General features: G+C 41.1%; 1 protein-coding gene across 3 annotated transcripts in view; it reads right to left on the reverse strand.

Moving 5' to 3' along the window:
* Positions 1–2,189: 2,189 nt before the first annotated feature.
* The window catches only part of LOC131216937 (Golgi SNAP receptor complex member 1-1), a 46,527-nt gene continuing 27,932 nt past the window's right edge, over positions 2,190–20,784 (reverse strand). The window contains exons 4-6 of one of the 3 annotated variants that reach the window (XM_058211575.1): positions 11,275–11,388; positions 11,050–11,164; positions 2,190–2,461 (exon numbers count right to left, since the gene is read on the reverse strand). In XM_058211575.1, coding sequence (XP_058067558.1) covers positions 11,051–11,164; positions 11,275–11,388 — 228 coding nt within the window. In that variant the 3' untranslated portion in view covers positions 2,190–2,461; position 11,050. Of the gene's footprint in view, positions 2,473–10,517; positions 10,648–11,049; positions 11,165–11,274; positions 11,389–20,784 lie in introns of those variants that run through there. The other 2 variants (XM_058211576.1, XM_058211574.1) reach the window with 2 other exon arrangements.

Below are 20,784 nucleotides of genomic sequence, written 5' to 3' on the forward strand. Positions count from 1 at the left end.
TGAAGATGGGTCGCCCACGGTTGAAACCCAATCGCCCTTTCTCGCTCTCGGACGCATTGCCTACTGATGCTGCCAGTAGCAAGGTGGCTACTGGACAGTGCTCTGTGGGCCCCTTCATGATATATGTGTTTTATCCACACCACGTATCTATTTTTACAGATCATTTTAGGGCATGAACCCAAGAGACATGCAAATCTCAAGTGGACCACATCCAACCTGTTGATTAGGTCACACAGACCTGGATGAAGGGACAACATAAATATCAGCTTAATCAAAAACTTCAAGAAGTTTTTAATGGTGGGTGTTCAATCACTGTTTCTTGTGGTATGGTTCGCATGAGATTTGTATATGCCTCATTTTTGGGCTTGTCCCATAAAATGATATGGAAAAACGGATGGATGGTATGGATAAAACATATACATCATGATGGGCCCCACAGAACCGTCCAGTAGATAGCTCCAATAGGTGCATCTCTCTCTGCATGTGACCGGCCCATTTTTTTTTTCCCAATTTCTCCTAAGTTCTCCTATTCTGTGTCATTCTCTATGTACGTGCTTTTTTGAACCGGACCATTAATATTGGGTTAGGTGTGGACAGCCCTAAATATTCATGATGCACGTGTTGAAGATTCCGCCCATTCATTTGGTTAACATTGCTTGTCCTGAGAACCGACAGCAGGTTCGTCCGTTGGACCACACATGGATGCCAAAAATCAGTAGAAAGAGAACTGACTAACCACCTATATTCAAAACATGAGAGTGGCCCACTTGAGCTGACCCGTTTGATATTTTGAACCACACCATGTTATCTGATACCCTTCCCATAGGGCCATACCCAAGTAATGGACCCAATCTCACGTCCATGTAACCAGCTGCCATGAAGCCCTCAATCTCAGCAGATCTCGCCAGCATGAACAACATCGCTTCTCTATTTTAAAGAAATATCATTTATTAAGGTCTTTTTTTTAAAAGGCCCACCCCAGTAGTCAGTCATCTCCACGCCTAGCTAGTAATCATAGTGTAAGATGGCCATAATCACATCTAGTCCGTTGCTTTTCAGATGGTGAAGGATCAAGCATAATCAATATTAATCTAAAATATTGAAATATACTACTAATATTTAATTTAGAGGTTTTTTTTTTCCCTGGGGAATAGGAAGCTTGGATTAAAACAGAAAAAAAAAAAGAAAAAGAAAAAAAGAAGCATTTTCAGTGGTCATTTCATGCAGACATAAGAGTAGACTATTCATATGCATGCGCACTGATGCTGCAGACAAAAACCACAATCAAAACCGTCCAAATCAGTCCACTGTAGAGGTGGCATGGTAAAAGGTTGACTGAATGCTTTAAACCTCTTACAAATAGATGATTGTTTCTAGAAACTTACCTGATTGAGTATTTTCCATTTTAGCCATCCATTGCTGGCCTCCAATCAGACGATTATAATGATCCTTTAATGTGATTTTTTGGGGTTAATTGCCCATCCATAATCAACCCACTATTTGAATGGTTTGGATTGGGTACATGTGTGCCACGTGTTAGCAATGGCATCCCCAGTATGGATGGTCCTACTCTGCAAGAGTATTCAATTTTTTCTGTTCTTAATGACCCAAGTACATATGAGAACTGCATGCTTCCAGAAATTTTGAACCATAGGTTGGAATTTTCTTTCATGTGTAATTACCTTATTGAGAACTGATCACCTACAGAAACTGCACCACAAGTTACTGTGCCACACCACCACCATCCCCCACTAACATGCCACTTGTGTAAGACATCCATAGCATGAAATTCGTGGGCCCCACCATGAATATTACCCTCCTCAAAAATCAGGTCGATACACACCGCAGGTGGGTCACACCTTTATGTCAAGTCAAGACCATTGGTTCTCCATTGATTCACACAGTCAGGCCCATCTAATGAGTGGACATGATCTTTTTTGCAGGCAATATTCATGATGGGGCTACCGCAGCTTGTAGGTGATAAGTAATATATGTTATTATGCTCATCTATAACATTTCAAGCCCTTGATTTATCTTTTTTTTTAAAAAAAAATTATTATTATTATTTTTTAGGTTAGCTTGTTAGTACACACCCATGTCAGTACACACACTCCAAGTTAGCCACCCCCGCTAGGGATCAATACCAAGACCTCAAGTGTTGAAACGAGGTATCTCCACTCAGCCCTTGATTTATCTAAATCAAACATGCACAAGGTGGTAAGCTACATTTGCAATTTAAATTTTATGCACAAGACTGCAATCTTCTTCATTCCTCAAAACCTTTAATCATAAGTCATTACACGCACTTCAAATCACATGAAAGATACCTGTTCAATCAACCAATCAAATTCACAACCTGCCTTGTCATGTGACGTGGAGCAAAGGAACAGCATCCGCATGGTGGGCCCCTCCACCACCTGAGCCAGACAAGGCTTGATATCACTCAACGAAAATATTCCACCTGCAAGAAAGCTTTTAGAATTATTAAGATAATAATTACACATGGCCTACAATAAAACACACTTGAGCAAATACGCATGATGTTGACAAAATACTTGCTAGGAAGGCCCACTAGAGCTTCTTGGAGATCAATGGCATCTCCACTGACACATTGCTCGCTTCCAGAGCAGGTGGAGCTCAGAACCGTGGATCTGGTGGACCGCCACGTGAATTCGTGACCAGAAAATGGATGGCCAAATAAATTCGAGAAAAAAATGTGAGCATTGATCTACACCGGCCTATAAAATTGCACAGATCCGATGGTTAGGATTATCAAATAGCTGTAACTTTAGTCTTTGGTCTGTCCACATGGTGGCACACCAGATCAATAGTTCCAACAAACCAGCACATGTGCCGCATGTGCGGAGAACATGCTGGAGAGTGCCACCCTTCATCTCCAATAGGCACATGTAAGCCTCTCTAGCTTTTCTCCACAGACAATTGGCATCTCATGCGTCATGGCATGTGTAACACAAGAAAACCCAAGCTTCCCAAAACCAATGAAAACAGAAATAACCAGAATTGATGGTGCAAGCCCTAGCAGATGGTGTGTGCCAAACACCACTTCATGCCAGGCCCTACTTGAAACCCAGTTCATTAGTCAACACCGACCCACATAAGTACTACAACAGTCGTTTTTTTAACCCCAACTGACAAGCAGGTAAGGAAACATAAAATGTACAGATACAATGGTACCCATTGTCTTGTGGATGCAAACTCAAGTGAAGGTGGTATTTGAGACTCCACTCAACTAAAGCAACCCATGACTTGGACCTCCTAATCCTTCACCTTCACACACTACCATCAACTAAAGAAGAAGCATCGAACATTGTAAAGATAGATGGATGACGTGTACTTCCAACTGGACCTCATTGGACGTTCCCATCATGACGATGATGATGACGACGGGGATGAGATGATGATGGGTACTTCCAATGAGGTCCAGTTGAGTAGTCTGCAGACTACCATTACAAGGTAGGATGAAGAAATTGGGATCTCATTGGTTGAAGCGGGCCATCTATTTCCAATGAGGACCTTTGGAATAAGTGGATCCACACCAGTCTAGTGGACCCCAGTTGCTTTAAACAATTGCACGAAGAGGACTAGGAGTTTGATAATAGATCTTGCCATCTTGGCAATAAACCTATCTGGTTTGCTTTATTTCCATTACATATAAAGCAGAAAAACATTTTGCAATTCATACAGCAATGAGAATCACTACACAGGCTAGATAAGGTTATTGTCATAAAGCAATCAGTTTCGACCCTCAGACATATGCCGTCACCAAAAGGCTGTACAAGTGCATAGGTTTCTAGTTGCCACTTTGACGGGGTGATGAACCATGCCTATTTATTCTACGAGGAATGCTACTTGTAACAGTGGGTGCCAACATGACATATCTGTGTGAAGACCATACATCAGGTGGATCCAATGATGAATGTTTCCTAGACCAAAAATCTGCCCAGGCCACACAACAGGTGGGGGCGACACATGCACTAGAAAAATGGGCAATCAGAAAAAGGATAACCAACAGTCAACCTACATGTGTGACGCACCTGGTGAGTAAATTGGCCTGATCTTTAAGCTAGGGCAAATTCACTTGGGCCCACCTAATGAATGTCCCAGATCTAGTTCACATATAAGAAGCACTTGTGTCTGGTGCATGCAGATAGCAGCACAGCTACAGATTGCATTCCATTTACCCTATTTTGTGGGACTTAATGTTGGCTGGCACACATGTAACATTGCTACCAGGCACCCGATGATGAAACACAATACTAGATTGAATGGACCATGCTTGATTTTCTGTATTCATAGGGTGGGACCACATGTAACTTAAACGGACGACGCAGGGAAGGGCGTGATGAGGACGATCACTGTCTACCTCGGACAATAAACACCTTGAATCCACAAGGCCCTCGAGTCCACAAGAGAAATTACTTGAATCCACGAGAGAAATAAGGAATTTAGAGAATTGAAAAGCTATCAAAATAAACGAGTTTGCATGCTTAAATACTCTTAAACAAATCCTAAGACGCAATTAGAAAAGACCTAAACAAATAAGGAACCAAAAACTGTAAAACATGCAAATTTCCGCTGTTCGTCGATCGATCGATCGATCGGAATGGCGCAAAAATGTCCAGAGACTAAAACCCAAAATTTGTATTTGTTCCGATTGATCGACCTGATCGGTCGATCGATTAAACTGAGCAAAAAAAAAAAAAATGTCCAGCAAGCTTTCACCTAAATCCGAATTTCCATTGATCGATCGACCCGATCGGTCGATCGAATCGATTACTCTGCTCGATCGACTTCGATTGATCGAACTATGCTGAATTTTTGTTGATTTCCCTTTGGATTTCCCCAATCAAGGTTGATGCCCCCAATTTTGATTGGAGATTGGACCCCAAAGTTTTTTCCAATTGGTTTGCAGACATTGATCACTTCTTTGAGTGGCATGGTCTGCTAGACCCACGACGAGTCGGATTCGCAAAGATGAAATTGATAGGCCAAGCAAAACTATATTGGGGAAACGTGCAGCGTCACCGTGAGCGATCTGGAGAGGGGCCAGTTCTCTTTTGGATTGAGATGAAAGAGTTGCTGCGAGAGAAGTATGTTCCCCTTTCTTACAGGTAGAGGTTGTTGGATCCATGGCACATTTTGCGCCAAGGATCCATGATGATGACGGAAAACATCGCTAAGTTCAATGAATATATGATGAGGTGCGATGTGGATGAGGACCCTGCACTATGGTTCTCTCCCGTTTTCGTATGGGCCTCGGGCCTGAGCTTCAGCGGGAGCTCACGCTTTACATGATCACCAATCTGGAACGTACTTACCAGGTGGTGCAGGAAGTCCAATGTGAGGGAGATTGATTTTCGACCTACTATGCCTAGAGTAACTACGTAGGGAGCGAGACCCCAGGTTAGAATTCAACCCAGAGCTCAACCTGGTACCCAGCCAATGAATAAAAATCAAAGTAATAATATGGCTAGACCAAGTGTTAGGCCCGCGATGCCAGGGCAGTGCTACCGCTGTGGTGGCATGGGTCACATTGTTGCTGAGTGTTCAAATAAGGGTGGGTGCATTGCCTTTGTTTCCGAACACCTCACAAAAGAAGAAGTGACAGATAAAGTTGATGGTGACCAGGGTGATGAGGAGATCATTATCCCCTCCTTTGACCCAGCTAGGGATGTCAATGATGATACTGTGGAGACTATCCCACTTGCAGTGGTGAGGTGCGCCTTGATCCAGATGAAGGAAAGCGAAGATTAGGGTTGAAGCCAGTCCCACACCCCAACCCATACAGAGTTTATTGGGTGGATGCGACATCCCTCCCTGTGACCCAGCGATGCCTTGTTCTGATTGAGTTTGGACCATACAAGGACAAGTTGTAGTGTGATGTGGTCACGATGGACGTTAGTCATATCATCTCAGGAAGGCCATGGCTCTATGACAAAGATGTCACAATATTTAGGCGTACGAATAATTGTGTATTTAAACATGAAGGAAAGAAGCTTATCTTGAGCCTAGTCCCTCTCAAATCGTCAACAAAAGTGAAAGATGTTGCGTCCCCAGGCGATCTTAAGAGTCAAAGGGCGCCTCAGTTGAAGTCTCTTCACATCATAGATGCTATGGAGTTTGAGAGAGAGACTAAGGCGAGGACTATGGTGTACGACCTACTGGCTAGGGAGAGTACACCTGAGGTTGCTATGGGAATACCCCAAGAGGCTTGTCCGATCCTAGAGGAGTTTCGGAATGTCTTCCCTGAGGACCTTCCAGACGAGCTTCTACCGATGCGAGACATTCAGCATGCGATAGATCTCGTCCCAAGGGCGACTTTACCAAACCTCCCTCACTACAGAATGTACCCCACCGAGCATGCCGAGTTGAAGAGACAGGTGGATGAATTGCTTAAAAAGGGATTCATTCATGAGAGTCTAGGCCCGTGCGCCATGCCCGCGCTTCTTACGCCCAAGAAAGATGGCACGTGGCGCATCTATGTTGATAGTAGAGCCATAAACAAGATCACTGTCAAGTATCGGTTTCCTATCTCGAGGTTTGATGACATGCTTGACATGATGGTCACCTCCACTATCTTTTTGAAAATTGAACTCAAGAATGGTTATCACCAAATTCGTGTTTGCTCGGAAGATGAATGGAAAACTGTCTTCAAGACAAAGGACGGGTTGTATGAGTGACTGGTTATGCCCTTCGGGTTAACTAATGCCCCAAGTACGTTTATAAGGGTCATGACCCAGGTGCTGCGATCCTTTATGGGCAAGTTTTTAGTCATGTACTTTGATGATATTCTCATCTATAGTACATCCCTTAGCCAGCACATCGAGCACTTGAGACAGGTCTGCAATGCCTTGTGTGCAGAAAAGCTCTATGCGAACCTCAAGAAGTGTTCCTTCTTGACCTCCCGTGTTATCTTCCTGGGGTTCATTGTATCATCAGAGGGTATGTCTGCAGACCCTGAGAAAGTCAAGACCATTATCAATTGGCCTGAGCCGTGTACCATACATGACGTGCAAAGCTTTCAAGGCCCAGCTACGTTCTATCGGCGGTTCATCCGTGGATTTAGCTCGATTATGGCTCCCATCACAAAATGCATACGAAAAAGGGGAGTTTCAATGGACTAAAGTTGCAACACGAGCTTTCTCGGAAATTAAAAAGAAGATGACGAAAGCGTCAGTCATGCGTCTACTTGACTTTACCAAAGCCTTTGAGGTAGCGTGTGACGCGTCAGGAATTGCCATAGGCGGAGTGTTAAGCCAAGATGGACATCATGTGGCCTTTTTCAGTGAGAAGCTGAACGAGGCTAAACAACGCTACTCCACTTATGAGTTATGACAAGAAGTTCTATATGGTTGTGCAATCATTACGCCATTGGCAGCATTATTTATTACCGCAAGAATTTGTCCTGTTCTCTGATCATGAAGCCTTAAAATATTTAAGCTTTCGAAAGAAGTTGAGCCCTAGGCATGCCAAGTGGGCACAAGTTCTTTAAGTGTACACGTTTGTGCTTAAGCACAAGGCTGGAAAAGAGAATAAGGTTGCTGACACTCTTAGTCGTCGTATCATGACGCTGCGGTCCATTGAGTATTGAAGTTACAGGCTTTGAGCAACTCAAGGGTGAGTACTCAAACTGTCTTGATTTTGGGATCATTTATGCGTCATTGTCTGGTAACCCGCCGTCGAGTGCGGACTTCGTCCTTACAGATGGATATCTTTTTAGAGGAGACAAACTCTGTATCCCACGAATATCCCTCTGCGATTTTCTAGTTTGGGAGTTGCATGCCGGAGGGATGACAGGTCACTTTGGTCGAGATAAAACAGTTGCCCTTGTGTCTGATCGTTTCTATTGGTTTAATCTCTAACGAGATGTGGCTAAGATTGTAGGGCAGTGTCGGACATGTCAACTTGCAAAGCAGATGAAGCAAAATACAGGTTTATATACTCCTTTGCCAGCTCCACATGCCCCGTGACAAGATGTTAGTATGGACTTCGTGCTTGGGCTTCCCAAGACTATTCGAAAGCACGACTCTATACTTGTGGTTGTTGATCGATTTTCTAAGATGGCTCATTTCCTACCCTGTTATAAGACCTCAGATGCCTCCCAAGTTGCTAAGTTAATTCTTTCAGGAGGTTGTGCGACTCCATGAAGTACCTAGATCCATTGTGTCTGACAGAGATACTAGGTTCACTAGCTATTTTTGGAAGATTCTCTGGCATCTTTTGGGTATGAGGCTCCAGTTTTCTTCAGCATATCATCCCTAGTCAGATGGTCAAACAGAGGTAGTGAACCATAGCTTAAGGAATTTGTTAAATGTCTAGTTGGAGACCACCTCGGGACCCAAGACACTGTTCTTCCCACAGCAGAGTTCGCGTATAATTCTTCAGTGAACAGGTCTACAGGAATGAGCCCGTTTGAAATTATTTCAGGTCTTAGACCCCGAGCCCCCGTAGATTTTATCCCCATGGCTACCCCACAGCGTCCTTCAGAGTTAGGAGTCCTTCGCTCAGCATATACATGCATTGCATAATGAGATCAGGAGGAAGATTAATTCATATAATGAACATTATAAACTTTTTGCTGAGACTCACAGGAGATTTAGGAAATTTCAACCTGGAGATGACGTCATGGTTCGTATTAGGTCTAATCGGTTTCCACTTGGAACCGTGAAGAAGATTCACGCCGGTAGCATAGGCCCACATAAAATTGTGAAAAGGTTGGGGTCTAATGCTTATGCTGTTGATATCCCTGCTACCATGGGCATCAGTTCTACATTTAATGTAAGAGATCCAGTTCCCTTTCACAAGACATTACCTTTATCCACTAGTTCTCCTGTTTCTTCCCAAACCCTCCTTATATACGGACCTTGGCCACAGCCTGATCTTTATGTACCCATCTTACCTTCTCTTCCACCTGCACGAAGAAAAGACGAGATAGAGGAAATTTTGGACTCGAGGCGGTTTCCACTTGCTCCGGGGGTTTCTAGAAATTACTACTCAAATGGAGGAACAGACCCATTATAGATAACTCTTGGATCACAGGAGCAGAGTTGCAGTGCATCAACTCCGATTTGCTTGAGAGATACAGGAGTTCACTTTCGCCAGTGGCGAATTCTTCCTACCTAGGGAGAATTGATACGGACAATAGTGGTGCACCCTTTAGAGTGTACCAGAGGAGGCGTCGTCGACAGAGTACTGGAGCGGAGGAGTTGATGTAGATGGACGTTGGGTCCATCAGACTCATTTTCTGACGCACTACGAGTGCAGGAGCGGCATGAGCGCACCCTGACCATAGATCCATGAGTGCACCCAACCACACGAGCGTTTTAGTTTAAAGCATTTTTGTTCTTTTTTCTTATTTCAGAAGCTTTATTGAACTTTATTTATTTTTCGTCTTTTTTTATTATTTTTCTTATTTTCAGGGGCTTTAGTACACTTTTACTTTTTCCATAGCTTATATATACGTTGTGAGAAACCCTATTTTCATTATTATTGGATAAATAGAAATTTGTACTTTTCTTCCTCTTTATTCAAGAGATTAGGGTTTCAGGATTGACCCTTAGGTGTTGAAGATTCCACCTCGATCTCAGATTTCCTTCTTTCTATATCTTCGAGGTGCAGAAAAGGTAAGAATCATCATCCTTTTTCTTTTAACGACAAAAGGACCTGTACTTTCTTCATCTCGACTCTTCGTTTTTTACCCCTTTCATTCCTCTCTAGCTATCCCCTTTCTAGTTTGAATGGAAAAAAGGGATGGTTAGTCAGTAAAATCAGATCCAAACTTGACCGTGGACTGACTTATACTAGATCTAGGATATCATCATATCCCTGGGTCCTTCATTTTTACTGTTTACGTGATTTTATCCTAAGGGGCATGATCCTGACGGAATGACCTCATCTTTGCTTTGAAATTTATCTAATCCCTTTGACTGGAAACAGTTAGTTAATTGGTGTATTTATTTGAACATTCTTTAACCTGATTATACATGCATCTAGGATTAGGTCATCACATGTCCCTGCATCACTTATTGTGTGGAGTTGTTTTTTACAATATTTTGATTCCTACATGTGTAAATACGTCATCTCCTAAAGTTTCACTGAAAAAATCCACCTTTTTCGCAATATTTCCCTCAAATAGCAAATATTTTTCTGTATTTGCAATAATATCGGCGATGCCAATACATGTTTCTGTATCATCGATCATCGAACCATGTAACGATGCCGATAGTCTGAACACACTGCTTGGAGTATTGTTCAAACTGAAAATATAGGTCGTTTGTGCATGTCCTCAGATCAAGGATCATATAACCCATACCAGAATTGGCTGACACTGACAATGATATACTTCATGGATACCAAATTCACAGAGACGTATGCAATTGGATACCTGTTATGTTATGTGTATTACAAATAAGGCTAATGTCTACCTACCAGAATGGAAAAAGAGAAATTGATGAAATACTGTTTGATAAACATGTATAAACAAAAAAAATTGAAGGATTTACATAGATGGTATAAACCCTGATATCTTTTGTAAGCCCACAAAAACCTCTACTTGCAGCCGCACGTGCCAACTTGGTGCATGTCTGGGGCATACAAACCATGCATCAGGTGAACCCCACCATGTAACTAGGACAAAAAATAGGCTGATCAGCTTCTTTTTTTTTCTGAAAACTATTGCTGACTTACGTGTAGCCCACCAGAAGAGTTGACCTGCCTGGTTCCTGTCCAGGCCATCTACAAAATGGGACCAACCTGATGCTAGATGTCAACACACATGACAAGTGTGGCCACATAAAATGGGCTTACTAAAACTATAAACCCTAGAAGTTATAACTAGAAGGCACACTATTCAATTAACAAAATGAACCTGCCCCTAGCATTTAAGTACCAAAAAAGGAGATCCGAAACCCAATTGATAAAAAGAGCATCTGAAAAACCATTCAGGACACACACACAGGCGCGCACGGGTGCACACACACACACAAAATACATCGAAAAATATTTCAGAAGCTCCAACAAAATTCATACCTTACTTCGTCAACCAGTAAATCAGAATGAGAAATGTGCATACAGAAGCAACAAGGGAAAGGATGATAGTGTCCATAGACTTTTTCCTTTTAATTGATGACAGAATATGGTTTACCTGCACATTCAAGTCAATAACATATTATACTTGGCCCGACAAAAGCCTTAGATGTGCATACATATCGAGCATTTCATAGTAAAATCAGTGCAGGGAACTAGTTTGCATACCGTGGGGAGACGGCTGCTGACATTGCTTATCTTTGAAGTGATGCCACTGAATGTGGAACGTTGAAGAACGAGTGACCCAAGTGTGGCCTGAGCATGGGAGATCACTGTATCCATCTGTAGGATGGCAAGCTGTTATGCTGATAACTTGGACAAAAAATCTCTACACAGAGTTGAATGCAAAGCACATTTTCTTTAACATAAAACCCACAGTACAGTAACATGTTTGATGACTCCTTTTCGTTTTATGCTTCCCATATTCTAGTAGACCTCATAAAACCATCTGTAAGTTCAACTCCGGCTAAAATGGGTGCAGATGTGCATTACACATGAAAATACATATTCATCCTTTTTTTTTCTGTTTTCTTTTCTTTTCTTTCTTTTTTCTTTCTTTCTTTTCTTTCTTTTTAATTTTTATTTTTATTTTAAGGCAGCACAATTTATTGAAAAGCCACCTTAGAAAAGTAAGGCGGAAAAGAGTACAAGGCAATTACATGCCCAAAAGGGCAATGAGAACACGAGCATCCAATTCTCTAAATCTGGACGCCCACTTGACTGTCCAAGAAACAATCTTTCCAACAACCCTCCCCACAGACCCAGACCTATTCTTAAAACAGCAGTTATTCCTCTCACATTATATAGCCTATAAGGCAGCCATTGCTGCCAACCACCACACTACCTTCCCCTCTTTGCCCACTCCACCCTCAGGTCACGCTGCTAGGAAGTCTGGCATCGATCCCGGCATCATCCATTGGATATTAAGGGTTAATAAGAGGCTCTCCCAAATCTTCCTCGCCAATGAACAGTGAAGGAAGAAATGCGCCACTGATTTAGCATCCCTCATACACAACACATGTTTGGGAGCACCAAAGATCTCTTAATAAGATTATCAACTGCAAGCACCTTCTTTCTTTCCACTAGCCAAACAAAAGCTGCAACCTTTGAGAGGGCTCCATATTTCCAAAACCGATAGTTGTGGCAATCAACCAATGTGGTCTGACTATGCATACTGCAAATTTCCATAACCTTTTTTCTGGAATGGTAACCACATTCATGAAAAGAGGCAAAAGCAACAAGATGTCATGGCCTAAGTGCTTCCCCCAAGCATAGACTGTGTGGCACACAACTCATAAATCTTCTGTGGACAAGTCAGTCAACTGCCTGTGTAGCCAAGCTTTTTGGAATTAAAGAGAGCATGCAAGGGAGTTAAAGGCAAAAGAACTTGTATTACACTAAGAACTCAAGTGAGCTTACAACCATTGAGGTGCCTCCCAAATGGGGAGTCTTCCTTTATAAAAGCACAGGAACCTTCTAATCACTTTACATGAATTGTTAGGGTCATGCCATGTGGAGATCATCCAACTTCTAAATTATTTTATGCTTCATGTGTACCAGGAGAGCCAATATGGCTGTGTCCATGAGATGGGCATGGAGATGTCTGGTCCATGACAAGGCAAGAAAATAAGAAGGACAAAAAGAAGAAGAAGAAGAAGAAAAAGAAAAAGAAAAGAAAAGAAAATTGCCAGATCATGAGCAATCATCTGACTCTTAAAACACAACCATCAACCTCCTAAGGACTGCAACCTCCTCCTGCCTGTGCCCTTGGCCAACTGAAGGATCAGTTGCCCAACATACAATTCGCCCTTTCAATCTTTTAAAGACCTCTATCGACATTTTGATGTATTGCCAAAGACTGCCACTACTTCCTTATAGAGAATAGACCATTTAAGAGTTTGATTTTGACAAAATGAAGAGAAATGAGTCTATATAGAATGTTCGGGAAAGAGGACTGAAAATCTGATAACCAGTGTTCAAACTATCAAAATGTACAGTATTGTACGGAGCACATATATATGAAGTTATGAACTAAGCATCAAACTTATTGGAAATATCTGGACCGTCAATTTTCTTAAGAGAATCTGGAGTCTGGACAATCATTTTTCAACATTTTATGCTATTTTATAACCTTGATCATATAATGCATCAAATTCTGTGTTCTAATGAGAAGAACTTTTCACGTACATCAAATTGAGATTTAATTATCCTGTTCTTTCACACTTTTTCTGGATTTTTAAACTAAGAAAATACCAAGATGAACATATCTGGCAAAGTATTGAATGGAAGAAGGTAGCAGTCAATGTATCGTTGCCTAGGGCAGTTAGTATGCAAACAATATATTGAAGACCGATGAGAAAACAAATTTATAAATGCACCCTTAATGATATGATGAGGAGTGAATCCCTCTATTCTAAGGCATTGTCATGGAGACTGCTCAAACCTGCCTCCCACCAGATATTCACAATGCCCACTTGCATTTCAAAACAGTCGCAGTTTCAAAAATACAGAAAATGCATGTATTGGGCAGAATAGAGTCAGTGGACTTTCTGTGTCAAACCAAGCCTGAAATGGCAACTGAGCTGACAATGGCCCTTCTACTCAATCAAACTTTTTCACATCTAAATACATACAGCCTAAATATATTTTTGCAAAACCTTAAATTCCAAAGAGTGATGATGAAATTTTGGAGACAATTCTTACAAGCCAAACTTGCTAAAGAGAAGTGTATGATGCACATCAGTGTTTTAAATAATGCTGTGTAGCATTCCCTCTGTAGTGTGTACGTAAATAGCATAGCATGTAGCATAAGCTACACGATACTTCTATTTCTTAATTTAAAAATAGGAAAAATATTAGTATGAAATATATATATATATATATATATATATATATATATATATATATATATATATATATATAATATGCCTAAAAGATTATTCATTTTTCAAGTATAAGCATGTTTAAATAAGTTATTAATTATCATTTATCAAAAGCAAATCCACACATACACACAGACGCACACATGCACAGACAGACAGACAGAGACATTCATACATCAAAACAACTAGAAAAACCAAACACAACAACTATGAAGCTCAGAGCCTAAGAAAACAGAAAAAAAACAGATAAAACCTAGCGAAAGACATACAACTCGAAAGGCCCAGAAACAACTCCACCCACTATACATGGAGAAGCAGTCCACATATATAAAATTGCACATTGAATGATAGGATGTCATTCAATCATGGAAATAGTAAAAATATGTATAATATACAATACCCAGATCCCTCAAATTCTTTCAGTTGCTTGCGTCAGATAAGACATGGTGTGAATATGGGCCCTAGGATCCATCTTGGGTATAGCTCAGCAATACTGATGCAGCCCACAGTAGCCAGCAATCAGATCGGGCAACTGTTGGGTCATACTCTAAGCTCTGCATGTCCAAGAATGGTCAAAAGAAAAAAGGAAATTTTTTATATATATATATATAAACCAGCCCAAATATTACATATCCCACTCCCTTAGAAAAACGCATTTCTCACTGTAGCACCCTGAGTCTCACAAGTGTTCCTGAAACATCTACCTTTTCTTTCAATCCAAATACACCATAATGCTACTAGCAGTGCAAGGCGCCATTTCTTTCTATCCTTGGAAGAAGGCCCCCCACCATGCCAAGATAGAAATAGATCCTCCATTGGTGTTTGGTAAGAGCCAGGAAAGCTTGAAAGTAGAAGAGATGAAGTCCCAAACTCCTAACGCATATGGATAGGAGAGAAACAAATGCACAACAGATTCCTCATCCTTCTTGCACATAAGATAGATGTCAGGAAGCACCATCCCTCTCTTCCAGAGATTGTCCACTGTCAAGATCCTGTTTCTACCGGCTAACTACGCAAAAGCCACCACCTTAGGAGGTGCCTGATAATGCCAAATGGAGCCCATGAAGGAGCAGGTAGTGCCAGGATTCAACTCCTGAATGATACTGAGAAGAGACCACACCAAGAAACCGCCCTTTTTGTCATGTAACCACAATGGAGCGTCCAAAGCTGTTTGGGTTGGGACGAATGCCTGTGAAAAGAGAGCATTTTTGTCATCTCCTTGGCCTCATCATTGGATATATACTCACAGTAGGGGGGGAGCTAAACTGATCTAGATAGGAGAAGCAATTGGTGACCAAGATGGACTGAACAGGGCATAAATTTGCAATCTGAGGAAATTGGGATCTAAGAGAGGGGGTCCCCCTAACGAGGAGCCCGGGATTCACAAAAATACCCAAAGGGAGCCCATTCAAAAGAACAAAGAAACGGGCGGATGACACACAGGCTCTCATCCATCCCCTCCATTTAACTCCAAACCCAAGCCTATCCGACATAAACTTCAAGACATTCCAATCAACATGATCGTAGGTTTTTTCCAAATCAAGCTTACAAATCACCCCGGCTGACGCAAGGAAGAGCGTGAAAAAGTGAAGAGGAAAATCACCGTCTTCCTCAAATGATTAAAACCTTGAATCCAAAAGAAAATAAGACAGAAATTTCGAGTATTTTATTGAATAATTTCTAATGTGTATGATTTTTCAATTACACCACTAATAAAGAAAGAAGAGCATGAAAAGTGAAGAGGAAAATCATTGTCTTCCTCAAGTGAATAAAACCTTGAATCCCCAAGGAGAGTTCTTGAATGCACAAGAAAATAAGAGAGAAAATTCAAGTATGTTATTGAATAATGTCTAATGTGTATGATTTTTTATTAAACTACTCGTAAAGAAAAAAATAAAACACTAATTTGAAATTACCCAAAATAGCAAAATTCTAACTCTAATAAAAGTCCTAATTCAACTAGAATAAAAATTACCCGAAATAGTAAATTTTGCCAAAAATAAAAAGTCCTAAATTAACCTTACTAGAGGAGTCCTAGCATGATTATAAGTAATTTCTAAAAAGCTGGAGATCCTAAAACTCTAAAAATAAGGAGATATGACAAAAATCGAAATTACTAAAAATGGTAAATTTTCTTAAAATTACAATTTTGAGCTGGAAGCATGTGTTTTCTCATGAAACAGATTGATGTGACCCATTATGCGAGTCAGTTGACCCCGGATGGCCTACTACATAAAGATCAATAGGTTGTGTATCCCGTAACGATGACCCAGATCAAAAGTTATGGCCGATTTATGGTTCACACTTCGAATGGTAATTCTGAATGAATTTCTTTGAACCAGACGTGCATGGAGCCCAATTACGTCATGCCCTACGTAGGACTGAGCCCTGATCTGACGGACTACTTTCGCTTCCATTTGGCCTTCTTTTGGTTCAGACATGCTACTAATGTATCTGTGCCACGTCCTACATCACCGGCTACCTAAGGTTTTAGGGTTAAAATCTTTACAGATGAGAGCTTAAGTAGAGACTCTAATCTCTCTTTTCTTTTGGCCATTCTCTCTTCCTCTCTAATGTTCTCCACCATGAATGTTAACATTTTACAAGGATGTTATCTAAAGTTTTGGGATGTTATAGTTGGCATCCTATATGATGAGGATGCTTTGAGGTTTTAAGATGTAGATTTATCCGTTAGCTCTTCTACGAAATAATTAAATTGTTCAATAACTTTCTTCCCCTCTCACTGTGTTTCAGGACCTCTAGACGAAGTGGATGATTGGTGGGGGTCGTGAACGTAAAGGCATTTACTTTTTTGACGATGCACCCACAATAGCATTTTGTGCCTTGTTCTTAGATAAGGAGTCTGTGTCCGAATGGCATTGCCATTTAGTGCATCCATCCGTGTCTAGGTTAAAACTTGTGTTTCCTTCCATATCTGCATCTAAACCTTTGAACTATGAAACTTGCGAGCTCTCCAAACATCATCGGACTGCGTTTCCTCCTAGTTTGTCTGAGAGGAAACCCATGCAATTCAAGTTGGTCCACTCAGATGTTTGGGGCCTTGCTCCAGTTACCTCACTTTTTGGATCTAAATATTTTGTTACATTCATTGATGATTAAACACGGATGACCTGGGTTTAACTCTTAAAATCCAAGGGTGAAGTTTTTTATATGTTTAAGCTCTTTTACAATGAGGTGGTCAGTCAACCAATTTCAATGCCCCATCAAAACTTTACATTCTGATAATGGGAGCGAGTATATGTCGAATGATTTTTTTATCTTTCTTGTAGGATCATGGTATCTTGTCCCGTACAACATGTCCTCACACCCCTCAACAAAATGGTGTAGTTGAGCTAAAGAACCGTCACTTGCTTGAAGTTACTCATGCGCTCCTACTTAGTATAAATCTTCCAAAATGATTTTAAGATGATGCCTTACTGTTGTTTTCTTAATTAATTGCATTCCATCTTGAATATTGTCACACAAGTCTTCATTTGAAATCTTACACCCACAAGACAAATCGTTCCTGTTACCCCCTAAAGTTTTTGGGTGTACAAGCTTCGTTCAGATTCTCGATGGGAGCAATGATAAGTTAGAGTCCTCGAGCCATAAAGCGTGTTTTCTTAGGTTACGCTCAATCTCAAAAGGGATATAAGTGTTATGATCCCTCAACCTGTAAAAGGTATGTGTCTATAGATGTCATATTCTTTTAAGAGATTCCATACTTTTCTGCTAAAGTGAGATCTCTGCACAACCCTTTTGCTAGTAAGGGGGAGGTTACACAGTCTGATTCTATACGTCTTCCAGTCGTCTGTCCTAATAATGATGTGGTGTCAACCCCGTCTGTTCCAAAGCCTATTGTTGTGTATCATCGACGAACTAAAACTTCTACTTCTGCTCCTGTTGGTGGTTCAGGTATAAGCTCTCACCCTCATTCTCATGACGATCTTCCCATCGTTACGTAAGCCTTTCTGCTCATGTACTAAGCATCCCATAAGTAATTTTGTCTCTCACCATCATCTTTCATCTTCTTTCCAGTCTTTTGCAGCTTCCATATACTCCTCTGCTACCCCACACAATTTGAAGGAAGCCATGTGTAGCCCTAATTGGACTAAGAAGATGATAGAAGAAATGTAGGCTCTGGAGAAGAACAATACTTGAGAGCTAGTCTCTTTACCTAAGGGAAAACAAATTGTTGGATGCCTATGGGTTTACACCACCAAGTATCGTCTCGATGGTTCCGTCAACCATTATAAGGCGCAATTGATCGCGAAGGGTTTTACTCAGACATATGGTGTGGACTACTTTGAGACATTCTCTCCCGTGGAAAAACTTACATTGCACGTGTGGTTATCTCTATGGCTGTAAACTTGTTGTGGCCCTTATTTCAGCTAGATGTGAAAAATGCCTTCTTACACTATGATCTTGTTGAAGAGGTCTAGATGGATCAACCCCCAAGTTTTTCCATGCCCATGGCTCTCACGATTCACCCCTTGTGTGTCAACTAAAGAAATCAATTTATGGTCTCAAACAATCCCCATGTGCTTGGTTTGACAAGTTCAATAGTGCTCTTCTGGACTTTGGATCTATTTGAAGCCAAGCCAATCCTTCTCTCTTTGTTTTTCGTCAGCCCACAGCAGTTATGGTTCTCATTGTCTATGTGGATGACATTGTCTTGTCTGGAGATGATACAAAAGGAATGATGGATGTTAAATCTTTTCTCAAAACTCATTTTGAGATCAAAGACCTAGGGACTCTTTGATACTTCTTGGCGATTGAAGTCACTCAGTCGAAGTCAGATGTGGTTCTCTCTCAACGAAAATATGCTATTGATCTTCTCACCGAGACGGGGATGCTAGGATGCAAGCCTGCCACTACGCCTATGGATACTACTACGAAACTCACTCCTAATGATGGTACTTGCCTCTCTAATTCATGAATTTACCGCTTATTGGTTTGCAGCCTTATTTATCTCACTATCACCTGGTCGGATCTTTCTTATGTCGTTAGCGTTGTTAGTCAATTCATGCATACCCCTCGCACCTCGCATTTGAAAGTTGTGTATCGTATCCTTTGGTATCTCAAGTCCGCCCTGGGTAAGGGTTTACTCTTTCAGCAGCACGAGCATCTTCATCTTTCGAGCTACTTTGATGCTAACTATGCTAGAAGTCCACATGATTGAGGATCTACATTTGGATACTATACATTCATTGGTGGCAATCTTATCACCTAAAGAATAAGAAGCAATCTGTTGTTGCTTGCTCTTCCACTGAAGTCGAGTATAAGGCAATGGCTCATGCAACATGTGAACTTGTTTGGCTTTGAACCCTTTTAAAATAACTTGGCTATACTCCTTCCAGTCTCATTTTGCCAACAATCCGGTGTTTCATGAGCGCACGAAGCACATTGACGTGGACGATCGACTGTCACTTCATTCAGGAGAAAGTGGCTAACAAGGAAATTGCAACTCCCTTCACTCGCTCTAGGGCCCAATTGGTCGATGTCCTAACCAACTCTCTCAATCAGGACACTCTTATCTATATTACTAGCAAGTTGGCATGATTGACATCTATGCTCCAACTTGAGGGGGAGTATAGAGAGATAATAGTGTATGTATATTATGTTAGTGTTTGTGTGTGAGTACACCGTCTTTTGTGTTCCTTTGGTGTATGTAAGAGTGCTTTATCTTCTTACATAATAAAAGTTAGTGTGTTAGGATTGTGTGGGCTCTAAGACACAACAAGCCCTTTTTTCTCTCAAATTCTTGTTTCTTCTTCTTCCCCTTCCCTTCAAAACCTCTCAAATCCACTCATATAATAGGGACAAGGGATGCTCCCACTCAATCCCATCCATTGGATGCCAAAATCACCAAGTGGGGCCACACTTGTGTGAGAAAATGGATGGTTAAAACGAAAATCACATGGTGGTACTTTATCTCTCATTTCCACCAGTGACCGATACTCCAAGTACACATGTGACCCACTTGATAAGTGGAGCAACATATATTAGCAGCAAGGGATGTTCCCACTCAATCCCACCCATTCAATGCCACACTCATCAAGTGGGCCACGCCCATTTGAGAAAAATGGATAGTTAGAAAGAGAACCATCAACTGTTTGCAATGAACGTATGGCCCACCTAACAGGTAGAGTAGACTAGTTTTTTGGGAGGCATGTTCTTAAAGAACCCCGCCTATTGAATGCAAGGTGTACCGTAACAATAACGGTGGGCATAACGATCCGGACCGTTATCGTTACAGCCATTACACCCCCCAAAATAGTCAACTTTTTTCAAAGAAAGAAAAAATCGAGAAAATGTCAATAAAATCCAAAATATCGAGAGGATTCCAAATATGTATTCTTTTGTGGTTTTGAAGATGTTTATGGTGGTGTAACGGTCCACTCTTTCGTAAGAATGTTGTCTCGGGTTGTCTGATGATTTGATTAACATAGTAGGCTTAGAATGACCCCAAATTGGCCCGGAATTCATGCATGCTATGGCATTCATCCCATCAATGCACATTCATAAGCATTTGACATCATTCCTCCATATAATTTTAAGAACAAATTGAAATTAAATTCGAATGAATAGTGTTACCGATTTAAGGGACCACTCAAATGCCCTCAAATTAGCCCCAAATTCATGCAATCTATGGCACTCGTCCCATTAGTGTTGCCAATTTAGTAACAACGGGTCCCACATTTTAATCGACTCAGTTTATTAAACATGTGCCACATGTACAATTTTTTAGTGTAGGTGTATCAAGCATCATAGGCAACCAGAGGATCATTTTAAG

Source organism: Magnolia sinica, chromosome 10 (genome assembly GCF_029962835.1).
Source record: "Magnolia sinica isolate HGM2019 chromosome 10, MsV1, whole genome shotgun sequence".
NCBI lineage: Eukaryota > Viridiplantae > Streptophyta > Magnoliopsida > Magnoliales > Magnoliaceae > Magnolia > Magnolia sinica.